Source organism: Coregonus lavaretus (assembly GCF_964263955.1).
Source record: "Coregonus lavaretus genome assembly, chromosome: 38".
NCBI classification, from domain to species: Eukaryota; Metazoa; Chordata; class Actinopteri; order Salmoniformes; family Salmonidae; genus Coregonus; species Coregonus lavaretus.
In genome coordinates, this window is record NC_140025.1 from 23,218,109 (window position 1) to 23,236,723 (window position 18,615).

Genomic DNA, 18,615 nt, shown 5'->3' on the forward strand with positions numbered 1-18,615 from the left:
CGGAAGTACAAAGACATTCAAAGTTCCTCCATAGAAGCCGCTCCTCCGTAGGTATAATTATGTGGGCCTAATTGAAATAATGTGTAACATAACAAGATGCCCAGCGCTTCAATGCAAGCTTCCGCCATCCTCTCTCGCTCTTTTCTCACCCTCAAAATGTCAGTTGCATCTCGTGCCCTGCACTATGACTTGGCAGCACAGTGTGTATGTTTGTCTTTCATTATGATTAAACCATGCAGGTACGGCAAAATACAATTTGCTCTTAACGACTTTCCTATACTGATTAAATTGCTTACCTGCTCCACAGCAAGTTGCTCTATCCGCACTGATTGGTGAAGTAATTTAGTGTTGAGCTAAATGTAAAAAATATATATATATTTGAGAGGTTTAAAAAGGAACAGAAAGAAACAATATAAACCAGTACTTTTTTTTGGTTCTAACCGGTTCAGAACTTTTCTGGTCAGAACAGTGGAATGGAACAAAAAAAAATTGTTCTGTTCAGAACTAAATGATTGAAAAATAATTTTGGTCCCAAAGGTTTTCAGGTTAATGACAGAGATTGGGGTTCATGCAATGAAGAGACATGTACATACAGAGATAGAAAGATACAGTGGGGAGAACAAGTATTTGATACACTGCCGATTTTGCAGGTTTTCCTACTTACAAAACATGTAGAGGTCTGTAATTTTTATCATAGGTACACTTCAACTGTGAGAGACGGAATCTAAAACAAAAATCCAGAAAATCACATTGTATGATTTTTAAGTAATTAATTAGCATTTTATTGCATGACATAAGTATTTGATACATCAGAAAAGCAGAACTTAATATTTGGTACAGAAACCTTTGTTTGCAATTACAGAGATCATACGTTTCCTGTAGGTCTTGACCAGGTTTGCACACACTGCAGCAAGGATTTTGGTCCACTCCTCCATACAGACCTTCTCCAGATCCTTCAGGTTTTGGGGCTGTCGCTGGGCAATACGGACTTTCAGCTCCCTCCAAAGATTTTCTATTGGGTTCAGGTCTGGAGACTGGCTAGGCCACTCCAGGACCTTGAGATGCTTCTTACGGAGCCACTCCTTAGTTGCCCTGGCTGTGTGTTTCGGGTCGTTGTCATGCTGGAAGACCCAGCCACGACCCATCTTCAATGCTCTTACTGAGGGAAGGAGGTTGTTGGCCAAGATCTCGCGATACATGAGCCCATCCATCCTCCCCTCAATACGGTGCAGTCGTCCTGTCCCCTTTGCAGAAAAGCATCCCCAAAGAATGATGTTTCCACCTCCATGCTTCACGGTGTTCTTGGGGTTGTACTCATCCATCTTCTTCCTCCAAACACGGCGAGTGGAGTTTAGACCAAAAAGCTATATTTTTGTCTCATCAGACCACATGACCTACTCCCATTCCTCCTCTGGATCATCCAGATGGTCATTGGCAAACTTCAGACGGGCCTGGACATGCGCTGGCTTGAGCAGGGGGACCTTGCGTGCACTGCAGGATTTTAATCCATGACGGCGTAGTGTGTTACTAATGGTTTTCTTTGAGACTGTGGTCCCAGCTCTCTTCAGGTCATTGACCAGGTCCTGCCATGTAGTTCTGGGCTGATCCCTCACCTTCCTCATGATCATTGATGCCCCACGAGGTGAGATCTTGCATGGAGCCCCAGACCGAGGGTGATTGACCGTCATCTTGAACTTCTTCCATTTTCTAATAATTGCGCCAACAGTTGTTGCCTTCTCACCAAGCTGCTTGCCTATTGTCCTGTAGCCCATCCCAGCCTTGTGCAGGTCTACAATTGTATCCCTGATGTCCTTACACAGCTCTCTGGTCTTGGCCATTGTGGAGAGGTTGGAGTCTGTTTGATTGTGTGGACAGGTGTCTTTTATACAGGTAACGAGTTCAAACAGGTGCAGTTAATACAGGTAATGAGTGGAGAACAGGAGGGCTTCTTAAAGAAAAACTAACAGGTCTGTGAGAGCCGGAATTCTTACTGGTTGGCAGGTGATCAAATGTGATTTTCTTGATTTTTGTTTTAGATTCCGTCTCTCACAGTTGAAGTGTACCTATGATAAAAATTACAGACCTCTACATGCTTTGTAAGTAGGAAAACCTGCATAATTGGCAGTGTATCAAATACTTGTTCTCCCCACTGTACATACTGTTTATACAGATATATAGAGACGGATTAATGCACCTAGAGATTTTTTCGGGGGGAATGGACAATAGACCTAATTTGGTTAACCATTTGGTTAATGGTTAATGATTGCAAAGGACAAAACAGACCGTGCTGACAAACAGTTGAAAACAGCGGATGGCCGCGGTATGTCATTGTTATTATGCTGTAGGATGCCCATTAAGCACTGCGTCTGAAACAACCATATTTTTTATTTATTTATTTCACCTTTATTTAACCAGTTAAGCCAGTTGAGAACAAGTTCTCATTTACAACTGCGACCTGGCCAAGATAAAGCAAAGCAGTGCGATAAAAACAACAACACAGAGTTACATATGGGGTAAAACAAAACATAAAGTCAAAAATACAACAGAAAATATATATACAGTGTGTGCAAATGTAGCAAGTTATGGAGGTAAGGCAATAAATAGGCCATAGTGCAAAATAATTACAATTAGTATTAACACTGGAATGATAGATGTGCAAGAGATTATGTGCAAATAGAGATGCTGGGGTGCAAATGAGCAAAATAAATAACAATATGGGGATGAGGTAGTTGGGTGGGCTAATTTCAGATGGGCTGTGTACAGGTGCAGTGATCGGTAAGGTGCTCTGACAACTGATGCTTAAAGTTAGTGAGGGAGATAAGAGTCTCCAGCCATTCCAGTCATTGGCAGCAGAGAACTGGAAGGAATGGCGGCCAAAGGAGGTGTTGGCTTTGGGGATGACCAGTGAGATATACCTGCTGGAGCGCATACTACGGGTGGGTGTTGCTATGGTGACCAATGAGCTAAGATAAGGCGGGGATTTGCCTAGCAGTGATTTATAGATGGCCTGGAGCCAGTGGGTTTGGCGACGAATATGTAGTGAGGACCAGCCAACAAGAGTGTACAGGTCACAGTGGTGGGTAATATATGGGGCTTTGGTGACAAAACGGATGGCACTGTGATAGACTACATCCAATTTGCTGAGTAGAGTGTTGGAGGCTATTTTGTAAATGACATCGCCGAAGTCAAGGATCGGTAGGATAGTCAGTTTTACGAGGGCATGTTTGGCAGCATGAGTGAAGGAGGCTTTGTTGCGAAATAGGAAGCCGATTATAGATTTATCTTTGGATTGGAAATGCTTAATGTGAGTCTGGAAGGAGAGTTTACAGTCTAACCAGACACCTAGGTATTTGTAGTTGTCCACATACTCTAGGTCAGACCCGTCGAGAGTAGTGATTCTAGTCGGGTGGGCGGGTGCCAGCAGCGTTCAATTGAAGAGCATGCATTTAGTTTTACTAGTGATTAAGTGCAGTTGGAGGCTACTGAAGGAGTGTTGTATGGCATTGAAGCTTGTTTGGAGGTTTGTTAACACAGTGTCCAATGAAGGGCCAGATGTATACAAAATGGTGTCGTCTGCGTAGAGGTGGATCTGAGAGTCACCAGCAGCAAGAGCGACATCATTGATATACACAGAGAAAAGAGTCGGCCCGAGAATTGAACCCTGTGGCACCCCCAGAGACTGCCATAGGTCCAGACAACAGGCCCTCCGATTTGACACACTGAACTCTATCTGAGAAGTAGTTGGTGAACCAGGCGAGGCAGTCATTTGAGAAACCAAGGCTATTTAGTCTGCCAATAAGAATGCGGTGGTTGACAGAGTCGAAAGCCTTGGCCAGGTCGATGAAGACGGCTGCACAGTACTGTCTATTATCGATCGCGGTTATAATATCGTTTAGGACCTTGAGCGTGGCTGAGGTGCACCCATGACCAGCTCGGAAACCGGATTGCATAGCGGAGAAGGTACGGTGGGATTCAAAATGGTTGGTGATCTGTTTATGATATGATCCACAGTCAACTTGTTTTTGTCATTTGGGCTCTGAAATATGAACGGCGTTGACATTTATTGCAGTACAGTGGGCCTATGCATGATTTGTTGGTATGCAGCTACTGTAGCTAATATATTCAAATGAGCTTGGCGGTGCCTAAAGAGCAGCACCAATTTAGCAAATTAATTGCCCTGATACATTTAGTAAGCTAAACATGTCTTGAGAGTGCAGGCTGCTGTAAAATCTGCATTGTGAGGCCTTTTAGGGCATGATGCAGGGTTTTTGAATGATTCGCAAAACGGCCTGACACAGAGTTTCATCTCTCAGCGAATTTGGGGCTTTACAAAGCGTCCAATAAATGGTGGAACATATTTGACCCCCCTGCTCTAAGCCAAACGCGGCTCAATGTCATTTTAGCTGAGTCACAGCTTCTCACCCCTCAGCCACGCTTTATTGGCTTTCCTCTCAGAAAGCCCATGCACCACGACCTCTTCTCAGCAGTGCTGAATTGAGATGTCAGTTCGGCAGGGCACTTGGCCAACATGAAGAATCGTTTCATTAACATTAGGCCTCTGGGCGGCGTTATGTTTCATAAAAGAGGTTATAGCTGCACGTTTTTTTGGGGATGCTTTATTAGACAGGTGTAGATGGATGGAAGACAGTGAGAAGGGAGACACAGGAGGAAGGGATTGAACCCTGATCTCCAGTGCAGAGCCTTATGTGGCACGTGCCGGGAGTATTATCCACTCGACCGCAGCTCTGCACATTGCTGCAATGTTGGATAAGTTGGTATGAGCCGTCATTATTTTGTGGGTGTTTTTTGTATTTACTCCATCTCATCATGAATAGCTTTCGATCTAGGATGTGCATGTATAGATATGATGCATTTTGTTATGCTGTTGTCCATTCGCTATTTAAACAAAGTGCAAGTCACAGACAAGCTAATTGTTGATTGTGATTACTAGTGAAACCAGACTCTTGGTGGGGGCCGACATTACTCCTTATCAGACCTGGGTTGAAAAACATTTAGTGTTTGCTTGAGTCTGCCTGGAGTGCCAAATGGACGGGGTTTGCAGTTTTGGGACTTTTCTATTGGTTTATTAAGCCAGGCAAGCTCAACAAACACAGATAAAGTATTTGAATCGATTTTTGAAGTATTTGAAACCCAGGTCTGATGGAGGTTGCTGCTGAATGCTCTGCTTGCTATGGGTTTGTATTGACCCCTCTCTCCTCTCTCTCTGTAGAGCTGATGACCTGTGAGGAACTACACGCCATCCTCCACCTGGTCCTGCAGGCTGGAAACATCATGAACGCTGTAAGTTAACGATACCATTATCTCTCAGTTTCCTCTCCCCCCCTCCCTTTCTATTTAGCTATCCTCTCTCTCTCTTCCTCTCTTTCTCTCTCTCCTCACTCACTCACTCACTCACTCACTCACTCACTCACTCACTCACTCACTCACTCACTCACTCACTCACCCTCTCACTCACTCACTCACTCACTCGGTCTCTCTCTCTCTCTCTCCATCAATCTGTGACATCTGTCTCGTTATTTCCCCCGCATCTCTCCTCTCTCCCTCTCTCCTTATCTGTCTGAAATAACGATGGCTAGGGTGGGATAATGGCTTTTATGGCACCACTATGACACTGCTCGGTTATCCTCCTCCCCGTCCCACAGGGTGGCTACGCGGGCAACGCCGTGGGCTTCAAGCTGTCATCGCTCCTCTCACTGGCCGACACCAAGGCCAACAAACCGGGCATGAACCTGCTGCATTTTGTGGCTTTGGTGAGTCTGACAGAGAGAGATGGGAGGAGACACTAAAGGAGACACACACTGGAGGAGACACACAGACATGCACACACACCACAGGAGGTTGGTGGCACCTTAATTGGGTAGGACGGGCTCATAGTAATGGCTGGAACGGAATAAATGAAACGGTATCGAACTCATCAAACACATGATAAACATGGTTTCCATGTGTTTAATACCATTACATTCACTCCATTCCAGCCATTATTAAAGCCGTCCTCCCCTCAGCAGCCTCCTGTGACACACACACACTGGAGGAGACAGACACGCTAGAGGAGACACACACAATGGAGGAGACAAACAGACATGCACACACACACACAACACACACAGGAGAAAACATATACACACTGTAGGAGACACAGAGAGACAGATTAGTGGAGAATCACTTTGTAAAGAAAGCAGTGTGCAGGAATATCCTCAGGATTCTTCTGGTCATGCTCACTTTAAAATGAAATGTCACCGTTTGGGAGTATGAGTCAGTGTGCTGACCTGTGGATCCTTTTGGCATTCGACCAGAGTACAGACACTCCCCACTGGGCACAAACTGGTTGAATCAACATTGTTTCAACGTAATTTGTCAACGTATTGTGACATGGAATTTAGGTGGAAAATACATTGGATTTGCAAAAAGTAATCAACTGTTGTTTTGAGGGTAACATTTCAACCACAGGATTATGTCATCATGGTAAACAATTTTCAACATAGACATACCTTGTGTAAAATTCAACCTTGATGAATTTGTACGTTTGAAACAACATCAGATCTTCAACGTTATATCCACTATCAGAAAGAAACTGTAAGCTGGGTAGCACCTCCTACTGGAGAATGTATCTATCTACAGCTATCCATTTGGTCTCCAGGATCCAGGATTTTAACTAAGCCCAGCCCTGCTTAGCTTTAATATTTGTCCCTGACTACTACCAATGTATTATCGTGAGAACAATTATTGAGAGATCTCTTAATAACTAAATAGATTCACTGTTGTTGTCAAAGTAATTTCAAGGGGTAGGTTTAACAGTACAAATGTAACCATACTTTATAAGTCATATATCATCAATTATACTATTTATATTAGGCCTTTATTATTATTATTATTATTATTATTATTATTATTATTATTATAGCATTTACAAAGTTATCAACAGCTATTGTTTCAAGTCAACCCAGGGTTCAACTAAAAATAGACAATGCATATGGGCGTAGGATTTCAAGCTTTGTCTTTTTAAATGTAATCTTAAAGTTCATAATTAATATGTTGGACTTACGTCTCTATCTCAACCAAAAATATATGTAAAAGAATAGGACTAAATCAAATCAAACTTTATTTAGGGTTTATAGTTTGATTTGATTTAGTCCTATTCTTTAACTTGAGTTGGAGACATGAATCCAACATATAAATGATTAATTTGTAGACAAACTGGATATTGAATTGTGTTTGGTTGTCAACGCAACCAAATATCACCGGATGTATTTTCTGCTTTGATAGTTCCATCTGTGCACTGACTTAGTCTGGCTTTAAATCCACATTGTCTACAAATTAATACTTGATATGTTGGATTCACGTCTCCATTTCAACCAAACGTTGAACTTAAAGAATAGCACTAAATCAAATCAAAACAAACAATAAATGCACTTTAAATAAAGTTTGATTTTGTTTTTTGATCTTTAACTTAGATTTTTGATTGAGTTGGAGACGGTTATTTCAACATATGAATTATTAATTTGTAGACAAACTGGAATTAAAGTCAGACTAAGTCAGTGGTACAAAATATACATTTCCTTCAAATGTTGATATTTGGTTGCGTGGACAACTAAACACAATTCAATATCACTTTTACAATGCACTTTAGCCTATTAACTTGTCCAGAAGTTAACAAATGGTATGTTGGATTCACTTCTCCAACTAAACAAAAAATATAAGTTAAAGAATAGAATTAAGCCAGTGGCTAAGATGAAACTATCCAAGCATCTCCTTTAAATGTTGATATTTGTATTACAAATATAACTTTTATAATACAGTTAATAGCCTAAAGTTAGGCTATCTTACAAACTAATGTAACAGTATTTATTCAACCATAAAATGAGTAACACATCCAGAGCCACTTTTTGAGGTTACTATAACTATAAAGGTCTTCTTATGTAATCATAGAAAGCGTGCATGTTCAAGATAGCTTGCAAAGGTCGCAGGTCTGTGGGAATCTTCATAATTGCTATAATAATCTGTGCTGAATTTTGAACAGCATTGATTACTTGCACTATGTACTTTTAATGTAATCTTAACTACAATCCTGTCATTAAGGGTCACAGTGAAGCACAGAGAAACTAGAGGCCATGAGTAACTTCAAAAAGAATGGCTGAGCTATTGACAAATCAAATTTTACATGTACATTTAAATCCTTTGTAAATCCACGCCACAATTGCCTATCAACTTGAAACTGTTTAGGTTCATCAGAGACATTACCATGATGAACCATGTTAAGTTTGGCATTGATATCCTAAAAACATAAGGAAACTATTAACAATTCACTTTTTTGACTATGTTACGCTAATGCTTAAAATAATCATAAAGAATCTTCTCAGGACTAAAAGTCAGATTCACTCCAAATGTGGTTTTTGGACTGCATTCAAAGATGGCCACACCAAATGTGGAATGTAGGCCTATGGTACATGCCTTTAACTTAGTTGAAAAGCTAAGGGATTGGCCAAAAGATGGCTAAGTTATTGATAAATCAAAAATCAGATTTTCCTTGTCCATTTAAACCAATGTAAATCGACTCCATAGTGGCCTATTTTACATTTTAGTCATTTAGCAGACGCTCTTATCCAGAGTGCCTTTTTTTCTTTTTTTTCATACTATCAACTTGAAACTTGGCATCGCTATCATGGCCATCCCTAAAACGAACCACGCTGAATTTGGTATTGATATTTCACAAAACAAGGAAACTATTAACAACTCATTCTTTGCATGTGTAACGCTAATGCTCAAAATCATCTGCATTCATGTTATCCTTATGAACCATACGTCGGATTTTGTATTTAGACTCATTACATCAGTCTTTAATGGTTTTGAGAAAAATTGTTGCTGCATTCAAATATGGCCTCACTGTACCTATAAATGCATGTTAGCACAAATGCTAATGCTACAAATACTTTTGAAAAATGGTATTTTCAAAAGTATTTTTAGCATTATCTTATGTGCTTAGGTATAGTGCAGCCATATTTGAATGCAGCAATGATTTTTTAAGTCAGATTGACTCGAGATTTGGTATATAGACTCAATGAATTAGCCTCAAATGAATTTGAGAATGATTAGTTGCTGCATTCAAAGTCGGCCAAGCTACATCACTAGATTTCCCCATATCACACCAGGGCTATAAGAACTGAACTGATGGACATGGGACTATGAAATGTGGTATGTAAACCTTATGTGAATATCCTTACTAGTTATATGAATATAAAGTCACTGCAACCTTAGATTGCTGCACCAGACCAGTTGGTGGCATTATAGATGTCATTGGCACCATAGGGATACTTTGTCTCATGCAAATGACTGTTAGATTTAAATTATGCAGGCTAATTATTGTGATTTTATATCTGTATAATCACATATAGTTGCCCTGTTATGTAGTCTGAACTTAGTGAAAAGTGGCTATTTTATTTGGGTCCTGTCTCTTGCGCAGTCAGCGTATTACAGCTGTGAGTCTATTGAAGTATTTGTTTTATGTTAATGTGGCGTGTACCAACTGGGATTAAAAAAGTACCAGAATTCAAAGATGACCACAATATACCAATAAACACAAATATTAACATAAACCATTAGTCAAATTGACCCCAGAATTGGAATATAAACTCAAAACATTAAGTAATGACTTTATGATTACCTGCTATATTCAAAGATAACCAACCTACAGCACTAGACTAAACTTCACTTGAGTCAACCAAATATTACCAACATTTCCACGTTTAAATGACGTGGAATTTGTTAGAATTTGAGATGAGTGAATGTCTTTTTTGACACAGAATAAGGAGAGGCTTTCCACAGATGCCCTTTCGACGGCAGAGAAGTTGTCACTCGTAAATATTCCATGACGTCGATGTTTGAGTAAACAGAGGCTAAATGAGAGAAATGTTGAATATTGCAGGAAGGAGGGCAGATGTTTGTGTTTTTCTTTTTTAAGGAGTTGAATTCCATCATCCTAATTTATTTTCGAGCATTATTAAACAGATTGGAAATTACAAGGGGGTTATGGGTGTACATAACACGTAATAAAGCATTATACTAGGTAAATTATCATTCCTTTCCTATCTACTCAGGAGGCACAGAAGAAGGACGAGAAGCTGCTGAAGTTCCCTGAGAAACTTCAGGACATCCAGAGCGCTTCCAGGTAAATAGTCCTTCATTATGCGGTCTTCAAGATGTCGGAAACTTGCAAACTGGAAAAAGCAATTTGAACAGCCCTCCAACTCATAATTTCCGTAAAGTAGTACACTCTGTTGTCAACTATGTGCCGCAACTTCTTTGACATGCTGAACTCTGACGTCACCTATTGAGGAAGTGTTCAGCAGTTAAATGCAACAACAATCTATTTATACTGTTTTTGAACACTGTAATTTGTTTGTGAGCATAATAACTGTAGTTTATGGTTGATGTACCTAGTTAGCCGTTAGCCAATTGGCATTTATAACGACTTCAAAGCACGTGAATACATACAACTGTAAGGTACTGTATTTATTTTCTTAGTCAACCTTGTGTTCTTCCACGTAGCCCTGTTTCTTTGTGTTCTTGAATGTAGCCCTGTCTTTCATTTTTGTTCATTGATTTCACCTGTGTTAGTTACTCACCTGGTCTCATCAGCTCCTAATTTAGTTCAGTTCATTCTGTTTGTGCCTTGTGAGGTATTGTTCGTTTTGACTCTACTAAGCCTTTTCCTAGCTCGTTTGTGATAACCAGTTATAGCCTTCAGTCCTAGTTTTTGATTCTCCTGCCTGTTTGCCTACCTGTGTATGACCATTGCCTGCCTGTGACCACGATTCCTGCCTTCTGCGAAGGCGAAATAAACACTTGCCGTGCCCTGCGCGAGAATCTACACCTTTTTCTCCCTGAGTATTCATTACAACAACTTAGTGCTCAGAGTTTGCACGTTTTATTTCCAAACACTCTGACATGTCAAGAACGCAGCATTTGCACTGCTTTCCTTTGACAGGACTCTTACAACTAGTTCACCTAGAAGACTCCCAGTCAATTTCACACCCGTTATCTACGGATGCCCTATACTGTAAAGGACTTTTATTGGGCTCTTTTCACAATCAAGATCACTAACTCAGTTCCTGGAATGGTATGTGTAGGCTATAGGTTCTTGCTTCAGCCACTGCTCTTAGAGAGCATTAGCGCGATTATTTCCCTCCATTAGCTCTATCTGTATATGTTCCCTTTATATGACTACTATTGGATGATGATTTGGTCTTAAAGCTGCAGTCTGTTAACATTTCTGCAGCCCCACCCCCATCCCTTAGCTGTTTACCTAAACAAGTGGTGCGGTGTCCTGTTTGTTGTTCTCTGAACTGCATACTGCTGCTTTAATAAGACTGCAGCTTTAAGTCTGGTTACATTTCTTCAGCCCCATACCTCAGCTGTTTACCAAGTGGCGAGGTGAACAATTGTTGTTTTATGAATCGCAGACTGCAAGTTTAATGCCATAGAAAATAGATATGGTACAATACATACTCATAGTTTAAATGCTATCAAATGAAGAGGTTGATAATTGGCTAGAATAACAGCAGCACTGAATTAAATCACAGATCCCTACTAACGCCTTGAATTGAATTTGAAATTAATTGAAGCTCCCTATGGCTCTGACAGTATACTGCACTGTTTAGGATGCATTATCTTCCCTGTGGCTGTCAAGCTCTTTCACAAGGTCATCTCTACATGCTACATTTCAGCTCTCCCTCTCTCCTGGTGTGCCAACAGATAATGCTCCGCTGTGGATATGCTAACACATCGTTCTTCCTTTCAGCCTCTCTAACTGTCCTGCCTTCACCTTTATCGAATGCACTGTAGATAGGTCTTTGAATTCAATGGTCAAATATAGATGGGTGCCATACAGTGTAACATGGTCCATTTCTGCCACAATTTCTGAAGCACCATTGACCGATACAAGCCAAGGCATTTCAGGGTCAGCAGTACTTCAAGTCTCACGAAGGCGAAGTCACATTTTATGATGCTAACATAGCCATCTGCTACAGCAGTCCACAAGGTTTTATAATCTTAAACTATTCACATTTATTATAATATATGCCATTTAAAAGACACTTTTATCCAAATTGACATACAGTTGTGTGTGCATACATTTTATGGGTGGCCCCAGCGGGAATCGAACACACAACCCTGACGTTGCGAGCGCCGTGCTGTACCAACTGCGCCACACAATGTATTTTAACAGCCTTTGAATGATTTGCATATCCCCGCAGAATATCAGTGGAAAACATAGAGTTGGAGTTCTCGTCTCTCTACGTCAGGACCAGATCCCTGGAGGAGAAGGTCCAGAGTGACCCGGAGCTCCTGGAGCAGCTGGATCCTTTCCTACAGGTGGGAGCACATTCAGTCAGAATTTAATTTGGGAATTCTGCTCTGTGAATGCTGATTATGGTGCATGAGGGCAGCTCACAGTGAAGGCATCCTTAGCCAGTCGTGATACCAAAGCGGATCCTAGGGTGACTGTAACATGACTTCAATGTCATGTGAGGTGGGTCTGTACATATAGTAGACAAACACATTTATATCAGATAACTTACCACTATGGTCTCAATTGGAAGAACACCCCATAAGCATAACAAATATGGGCCAATATGTAATTTGCATGTTGATAAGTGTTTACCGTTCATACTATCCTACATCCCTGATATCACCAAACCCCCTGTTTTTGGTATATTTTGATGGTAATTATATGTTATAAAATACCACCGGCCCTGGCAGTCATCATTACGCATACAGTGAGGGAAAAAAGTATTTGATCCCCTGCTGATTTTGTACGTTTGACCACTGACAAAGAAATGATCCATCTATAATTTTAATGGTAGGTTTATTTGAACAGTGAGAGACAGAATAACAACAAAAACATCCAGAAAAACGCATGTCAAAAATGTTATAAATTGATTTGCATTTTAATGAGGGAAATAAGTATTTGACACCCTCTCAATCAGAAAGATTTCTGGCTCGCAGGTGTCTTTTATACAGGTAACGAGATGAGATTAGGAGCACACTCTTAAAGGGAGTGCTCCTAATCTCAGTTTGTTACCTGTATAAAAGACACCTGTCCACAGAAGCAATCAATCAATCAGATTCCAAACTCTCCACCATGGCCAAGACCAAAGAGCTCTCCAAGGATGTCAGGGACAAGATTGTAGACCTACACAGGCTGAAATGGGCTACAAGACCATCGCCAAGCAGCTTGGTGAGAAGATGACAACAGTTGGTGCGATTATTCGCAAATGGAAGAAACACAAAATAACTGTCAATCTCCCTCGGCCTAGGGCTCCATTATGCTTTGGGGGTGTTTTTCTGCTAAGGGGACAGGACAACTTCACCGCATCAAAGGGACGATTGACGGGGCCATGTACCGTCAAATCTTGGGTGAGCACCTCCTTCCCTCAGCCAGGGCATTGAAAATGGGTCGTGGATGGGTATTCCAGCATGACAATGACCCAAAACACACGGCCAAGGCAACAAAGGAGTGGCTCAAGAAGAAGCACATTAAGGTCCTGGAGTGGCCTAGCCAGTCTCCAGACCTTAATCCCATAGAAAATCTGTGGAGGGAGCTGAAGGTTCGAGTTGCCAAACGTCAGCCTCGAAACCTTAATGACTTGGAGAAGATCTGCAAAGAGGAGTGGAACAAAATCCCTCCTAAGATGTGTGCAAACCTGGTGACCAACTACAAGAAACGTCTGACCTCTGTGATTGCCAACAAGTGTTTTGCCACCAAGTACTAAGTCATGTTTTGCAGAGGGGTCAAATATTTATTTCCCTCATTAAAATGCAAATCAATTTATAACATTTTTGACATGCGTTTTTCTGGATTTTTTTGTTGTTATTCTGTCTCTCACTGTTCAAATAAACCTACCATTAAAATTATAGACTGATCATGTCTTTGTCAGTGGGCAAACGTACAAAATCAGCAGGGGATCAAATACTTTTTTCTCTCACTGTACACTTATATATCTCATCTGTGTCTGTCATCCATTGTCTGTCATCCCCAACAGAGCTCCACAAGGACCCTCCAGGACCTGAAGAGGCGCAGGCTGGACCTGCGGAAGGAGGGCAATGCGCTTATTGACTTCTTCTGTGAAGACAAGGACACCTTCATGCTGGACGAGTGTTTCCGCATCTTCCAGGACTTCTGTCTCAAGTTCAAAAAGGCTGTCAAGGTGAGGCGTTTTGTTTCTTAAAGTATTTCAATTCAAATATTTTAAGTCTCTACAATGTAGTTTCAGATAAGTAATATAACTGACGACTCACATACTCTATCCAACATACAAATTCACATACTTCCATTAACCTGCATATTATTATATTATTATTATTATTATTATTGCATTTCCTGAAGTAAAAAATCATCAACTCTTTAAAAGGACATACTGATGTAGGTGTATGTAATCATATATACTGTACATATACAGTGCTGTGAAAAAGTATTTGCCCCCTTTCTAATTTTCTCTACTTTTGCATATTTGTGATACTGAATGTTATCAGATCTTCAACCAAAACCTAATATTAGATAAAGGGAACATACGTGAACAAATAACACAACAATTACATATTTATTTCATTTATTTTATAAACAAAGTTATGCAACACCCAATTCCCCTGTGTGAAAAAGTAATTGCCCCCTTACACTCAATAACTGGTTGTGCCACCTTTAGCTGCAATGACTCCAACCAAATGCTTCCTGTAGTTGTTGATTAGTCTCTCACGTCGCTGTGGAGGAATTTTGGCCCACTCTTCCATGTAGAACTGCTTTAACTCAGTGACGTGTGGGTTTTCAAGCATGAACTGCTCGTTTCAAGTCCTGCCACAACATCTCAATTGGGATTAGGTCTGGACTTTGACTAGACCATTCCAAAACTTCCAATTTGTTGCTTTTTAGCAATTTTCATGTAGACTTGATTGTGTGTTTTGGATCATTGTCTTGCTGCATGACCCAGCTGCGCTTCAGCTTCAGCTCACAGACGGATGGTCTGACATTCTCCTGTAGAATTCTCTGATACAGAGCAGAATTCATGGTTCCTTCTATTAAGGCAAGTCGTCCAGGTTCTGAGGCAGCAAAGCATCCCCAAACCATCACACCATCACCATCATGCTTGAACTGTGGTATGATGTTTTTACTGTGGAATGCAGTGTTTGGTTTTCGCCAGGCATAATGGGACCCATCTCGTCCAAAAAGTTGACTCAAGTTTGCCAAAAAGCACCTGGATGATCATCAAGACTCTTGGAAGAACGTTCTATGGACAGATGATTCAAAAGTATAACTTTTTGGACGACATGGTTCCAGTAATGCCTGGCGAAAACCAAACACTGCATTCCACAGTAAGAACATCATACCAAAGGTCAAGCATGGTGGTGGTGGTGGTGTGAGGGTTTGGGGATGCTTTGCTGCCTCAGGACCTTCAAAACCCACACATCACTGAGTTAAAGCAGTTCTGCATGGAAGAGTGGGCCAAAATTCCTCCACAGCGACGTGAGAGACTGATCAACAACTACAGGAAGCATTTGGTTGGAGTCATTGCAGCTAAAGGTGGCACAACCAGTTATTGAGTGTAAGGGGGCAATTACTTTTTCACACAGGGGAATTGGGTGTTGCATAACTTTGTTTATGAAATAAATATGTAATTGTTGTGTTATTTGTTCACTTATGTTCCCTTTATCTAATATTAGGTTTTGGTTGAAGATCTGATAACATTCAGTATCACAAATATGCAAAAGTAGAGAAAATTTGAAAGGGGGCAAATACTTTTTCACAGCACTGTACTCTATGTTATCACATTTTGAAATTAGCCTGTCCTTTCTCTGTCTCTGTCAGGATAACCTGGAGCGGGAGCTGAAGGAAGCGGCCAGGCAGCGACGTCTCAGAGAGCTGGAGGAGAAGCGCTTTGCCTGGACTTCCGACAAGCAGCAGGCCGCCGGCGCCGGTAACGGCGGATTCGGCCGCAGCAGCAGCGAGAACGACGTGGACATGCTCACCAAGGAGGGCCTCCTGGACTTCCTCCAGCAGCGTCCTGCCAGCCCCCACAGCCCCCTGGGTCGTTCGGCCAGCGCCCGTCGCCACCGCCACACCGTGGCCGCCATAGCTGACCGCGAGCTTCACGGCTATCTGGAGCTGTTCGGCAGTGGCGCGGTGCTGCCAGCAGACTATGCCAACAAGTTCAACAGCCTGCCGCGCTCCGGCCGCACCCTCCAACGGAGAACCGCCCCCTGGCTTGTGTCCCAGGACGACAACCGCGAGCTGGGGAACGGGCGGCAGATGCTGGCCACGTCACACCAGGCCGAGACGGAGCCCATCAGCCCCTTGGCCAGGTACTCTTCCACAGGCTTTAATGCCAATGAGGAACCGTATAGCAATAATAACAACTACACGACCGTGTCCGAGGGAAGCTATCTGCCTCGATCGTGTCACAACCGTAACCTCTTTCAGAAGACGCCCACCCCCAGAGCGAGCGTCACGGCACACATGAACGTCAGCGTGGAGAGGCACACGCTAGTCTTGGGACTTCAACCGTTTGAATTCCCCAGTCCGAACAATAACACGAATCACATGCACTTTGTCGACCATGGAGACGTGGTGGTGGCGGACTTGGAGAGGGAACCTCCAAAGACACTCATTTTGGATACCCCTCTTCCTTGTCCAAAGAGTTTGGAAATAGGGCCAGAGCCCTCGGCGTGGGAAGGTAAAATGACGTCCTCTCAGTTTGTGGTGGGCTCGCTTCAGAAGGAGGAAGAGGAGGACAGCAGCACCGTCTCCTCAACCACCTGCGACACGCCTCTCCCTCTTGACCCCTCCGTATCCAATACGAAACCGGTGTTCTACATCTTAGACTGCACAGAAACGGATTGCTCCGTAGCGTTTGACTACTCTGAGATCGAAAGCTCGCCTCTAATGAGGGAAGGATTGGTCCCTGACGTAAAAAACACTGACTGCAACAACATCCAGGGGAACCTTCGAGACCCCAGCTTGCTATCCTCCAACTCCAACTTTGATTCCACATCCACAAACGATCACTCCTTCTCCGCCTCCACCAATGAGCTGTCGGCATCAAAGTCCACAGACGAACATGCACCATCCGTCAGCTCGTTCGTCACCACGGAAGAGGGGGACACAGATAGCTGGGACACGGCGGAGGGTAGGCAGGTGGGCGAGAAAGCTGTACAGACATATAGCCCTAAACCAACACAAGCCAAGACCAAAGTTTCAAAAGTTTCCAAAAACAGCGGAGTGGGTCGCGGCGTCAGGATGTTGACCACCACTGAGAACCAGGGCATGCGGAAGGTGGTGCCCATCACCAAGCTCAGCCGGACTGGAAGCAACGCCAGGCGGGTGGAGAGATCCGCCGGGGGCCATGAGGGTGCAGAACCCAGGCAGCCGCTCCGCGACAAGAGCACCCCGGCCAGGGGGCGGAGCGAGAAGACAGGTAGGCCCGCCCGCCACTCCAGCTTGCCCCCAGAGGAGACCAAATCCCAGAGGAGCGCTGGCCTCTCTGGCTGGGAACGTGACCTCAACCCGCGAAAGCCCTCCTTCCGCAAGCCCAGCGCCAAGCCGCTGAGGAACCTGCCCAAGCCACCGCCGGAGGAGAAGATGTGCCGCTCCACCATGAGAGCCCTGGCTGCCCAGGCTCAGGCCCATGGTCAGGTTGGGGCACCCTCTGAGGCTAGCGCTCCCAAGACACCTACCCACAGCTCCAAAAACCCATCAGCCACCCTGCCTGGCTGGGCCCGCAACACTGTGGCCTCCTCCTCTAGGACCACCAAGAAGGAACTTGCGACCCCACTCTCCAACCCCGCGACCCCCTCCAGGAGCCCCTCTCTCCTGTCCCGGAGCAGCTCCCAGAGTCAAGCACCCGCTCGGCCTCCAGCTGCCACCACAACCACACCTCCTACCAAAGGGGGGCAGCATTCACCCAGGGGGGAGGAGAAGGCCCAATTGGGTGGTCTGCAGAGGGTGCAGAGAGTCAGGGCGTCAAGCCGGGCGAGCACCCAGCGCAGCGACACCCCCCCACCGCCGCCCACCCACGAGCGCTCACGCAAGAGCAGCAGCTTCTCTGAGAAATCTGTCCAATCCAGTACGTCATGTAGGACCATCAAGCCCACCTGGAAGTAGAACTCAAATATGGTGGAGCTCGATTGGAGCCAGAGAGGAAGACATTTACTATGGTTTTCCCCACATACTGTAGACTGACATTTTGTGTCCTCTTTCATTAGCTACTCTAAGACATCCCAACTCATCCATATCAAGTCATTGTACAGGGCTCCGCACTGTATGTAGCCACTCTGTAGATAAGATTATTTTTTCATGAGCCCCCGTTTGTTTTTTAGCATTCTTCACGGAGAGACAGATCTGACAAATGGCAAAATCCCCCTTTTTTCATAGGAGCTTTCTTTGCCTGCATTGTGGTCTTAAACTGTATGTAATACTGTAAAATGACATGTCAAAATAGAAGAAAAATGATCATGCTTTTTTAAACAGCACATTTTAAGATGGTATTTACATGGTATTTACTTAACTATGTGGTAGTAACAATGGATATTTTCTGGTACTCACCTCAAAGA

The 18,615-nt window shown here is 43.2% G+C and overlaps 1 protein-coding gene across 1 annotated transcript in view; it reads left to right on the plus strand.

Annotated features, from left to right (window-relative positions):
• The window catches only part of fhdc1 (FH2 domain containing 1), a gene marked incomplete at both ends in the record, with an annotated part of 32,314 nt that extends 14,148 nt beyond the window's left edge, over window positions 1-18,166 (plus strand). Inside the window, 6 exons of the mRNA XM_084155647.1 lie at window positions 5,231-5,301; window positions 5,664-5,771; window positions 10,113-10,183; window positions 12,270-12,387; window positions 14,058-14,222; window positions 15,875-18,166. Coding sequence (XP_084011773.1) covers window positions 5,231-5,301; window positions 5,664-5,771; window positions 10,113-10,183; window positions 12,270-12,387; window positions 14,058-14,222; window positions 15,875-18,166 — 2,825 coding nt within the window. The remainder of the gene's footprint in view (window positions 1-5,230; window positions 5,302-5,663; window positions 5,772-10,112; window positions 10,184-12,269; window positions 12,388-14,057; window positions 14,223-15,874) is intronic.
• Between the last annotated feature and the right edge of the window lie 449 nt (window positions 18,167-18,615).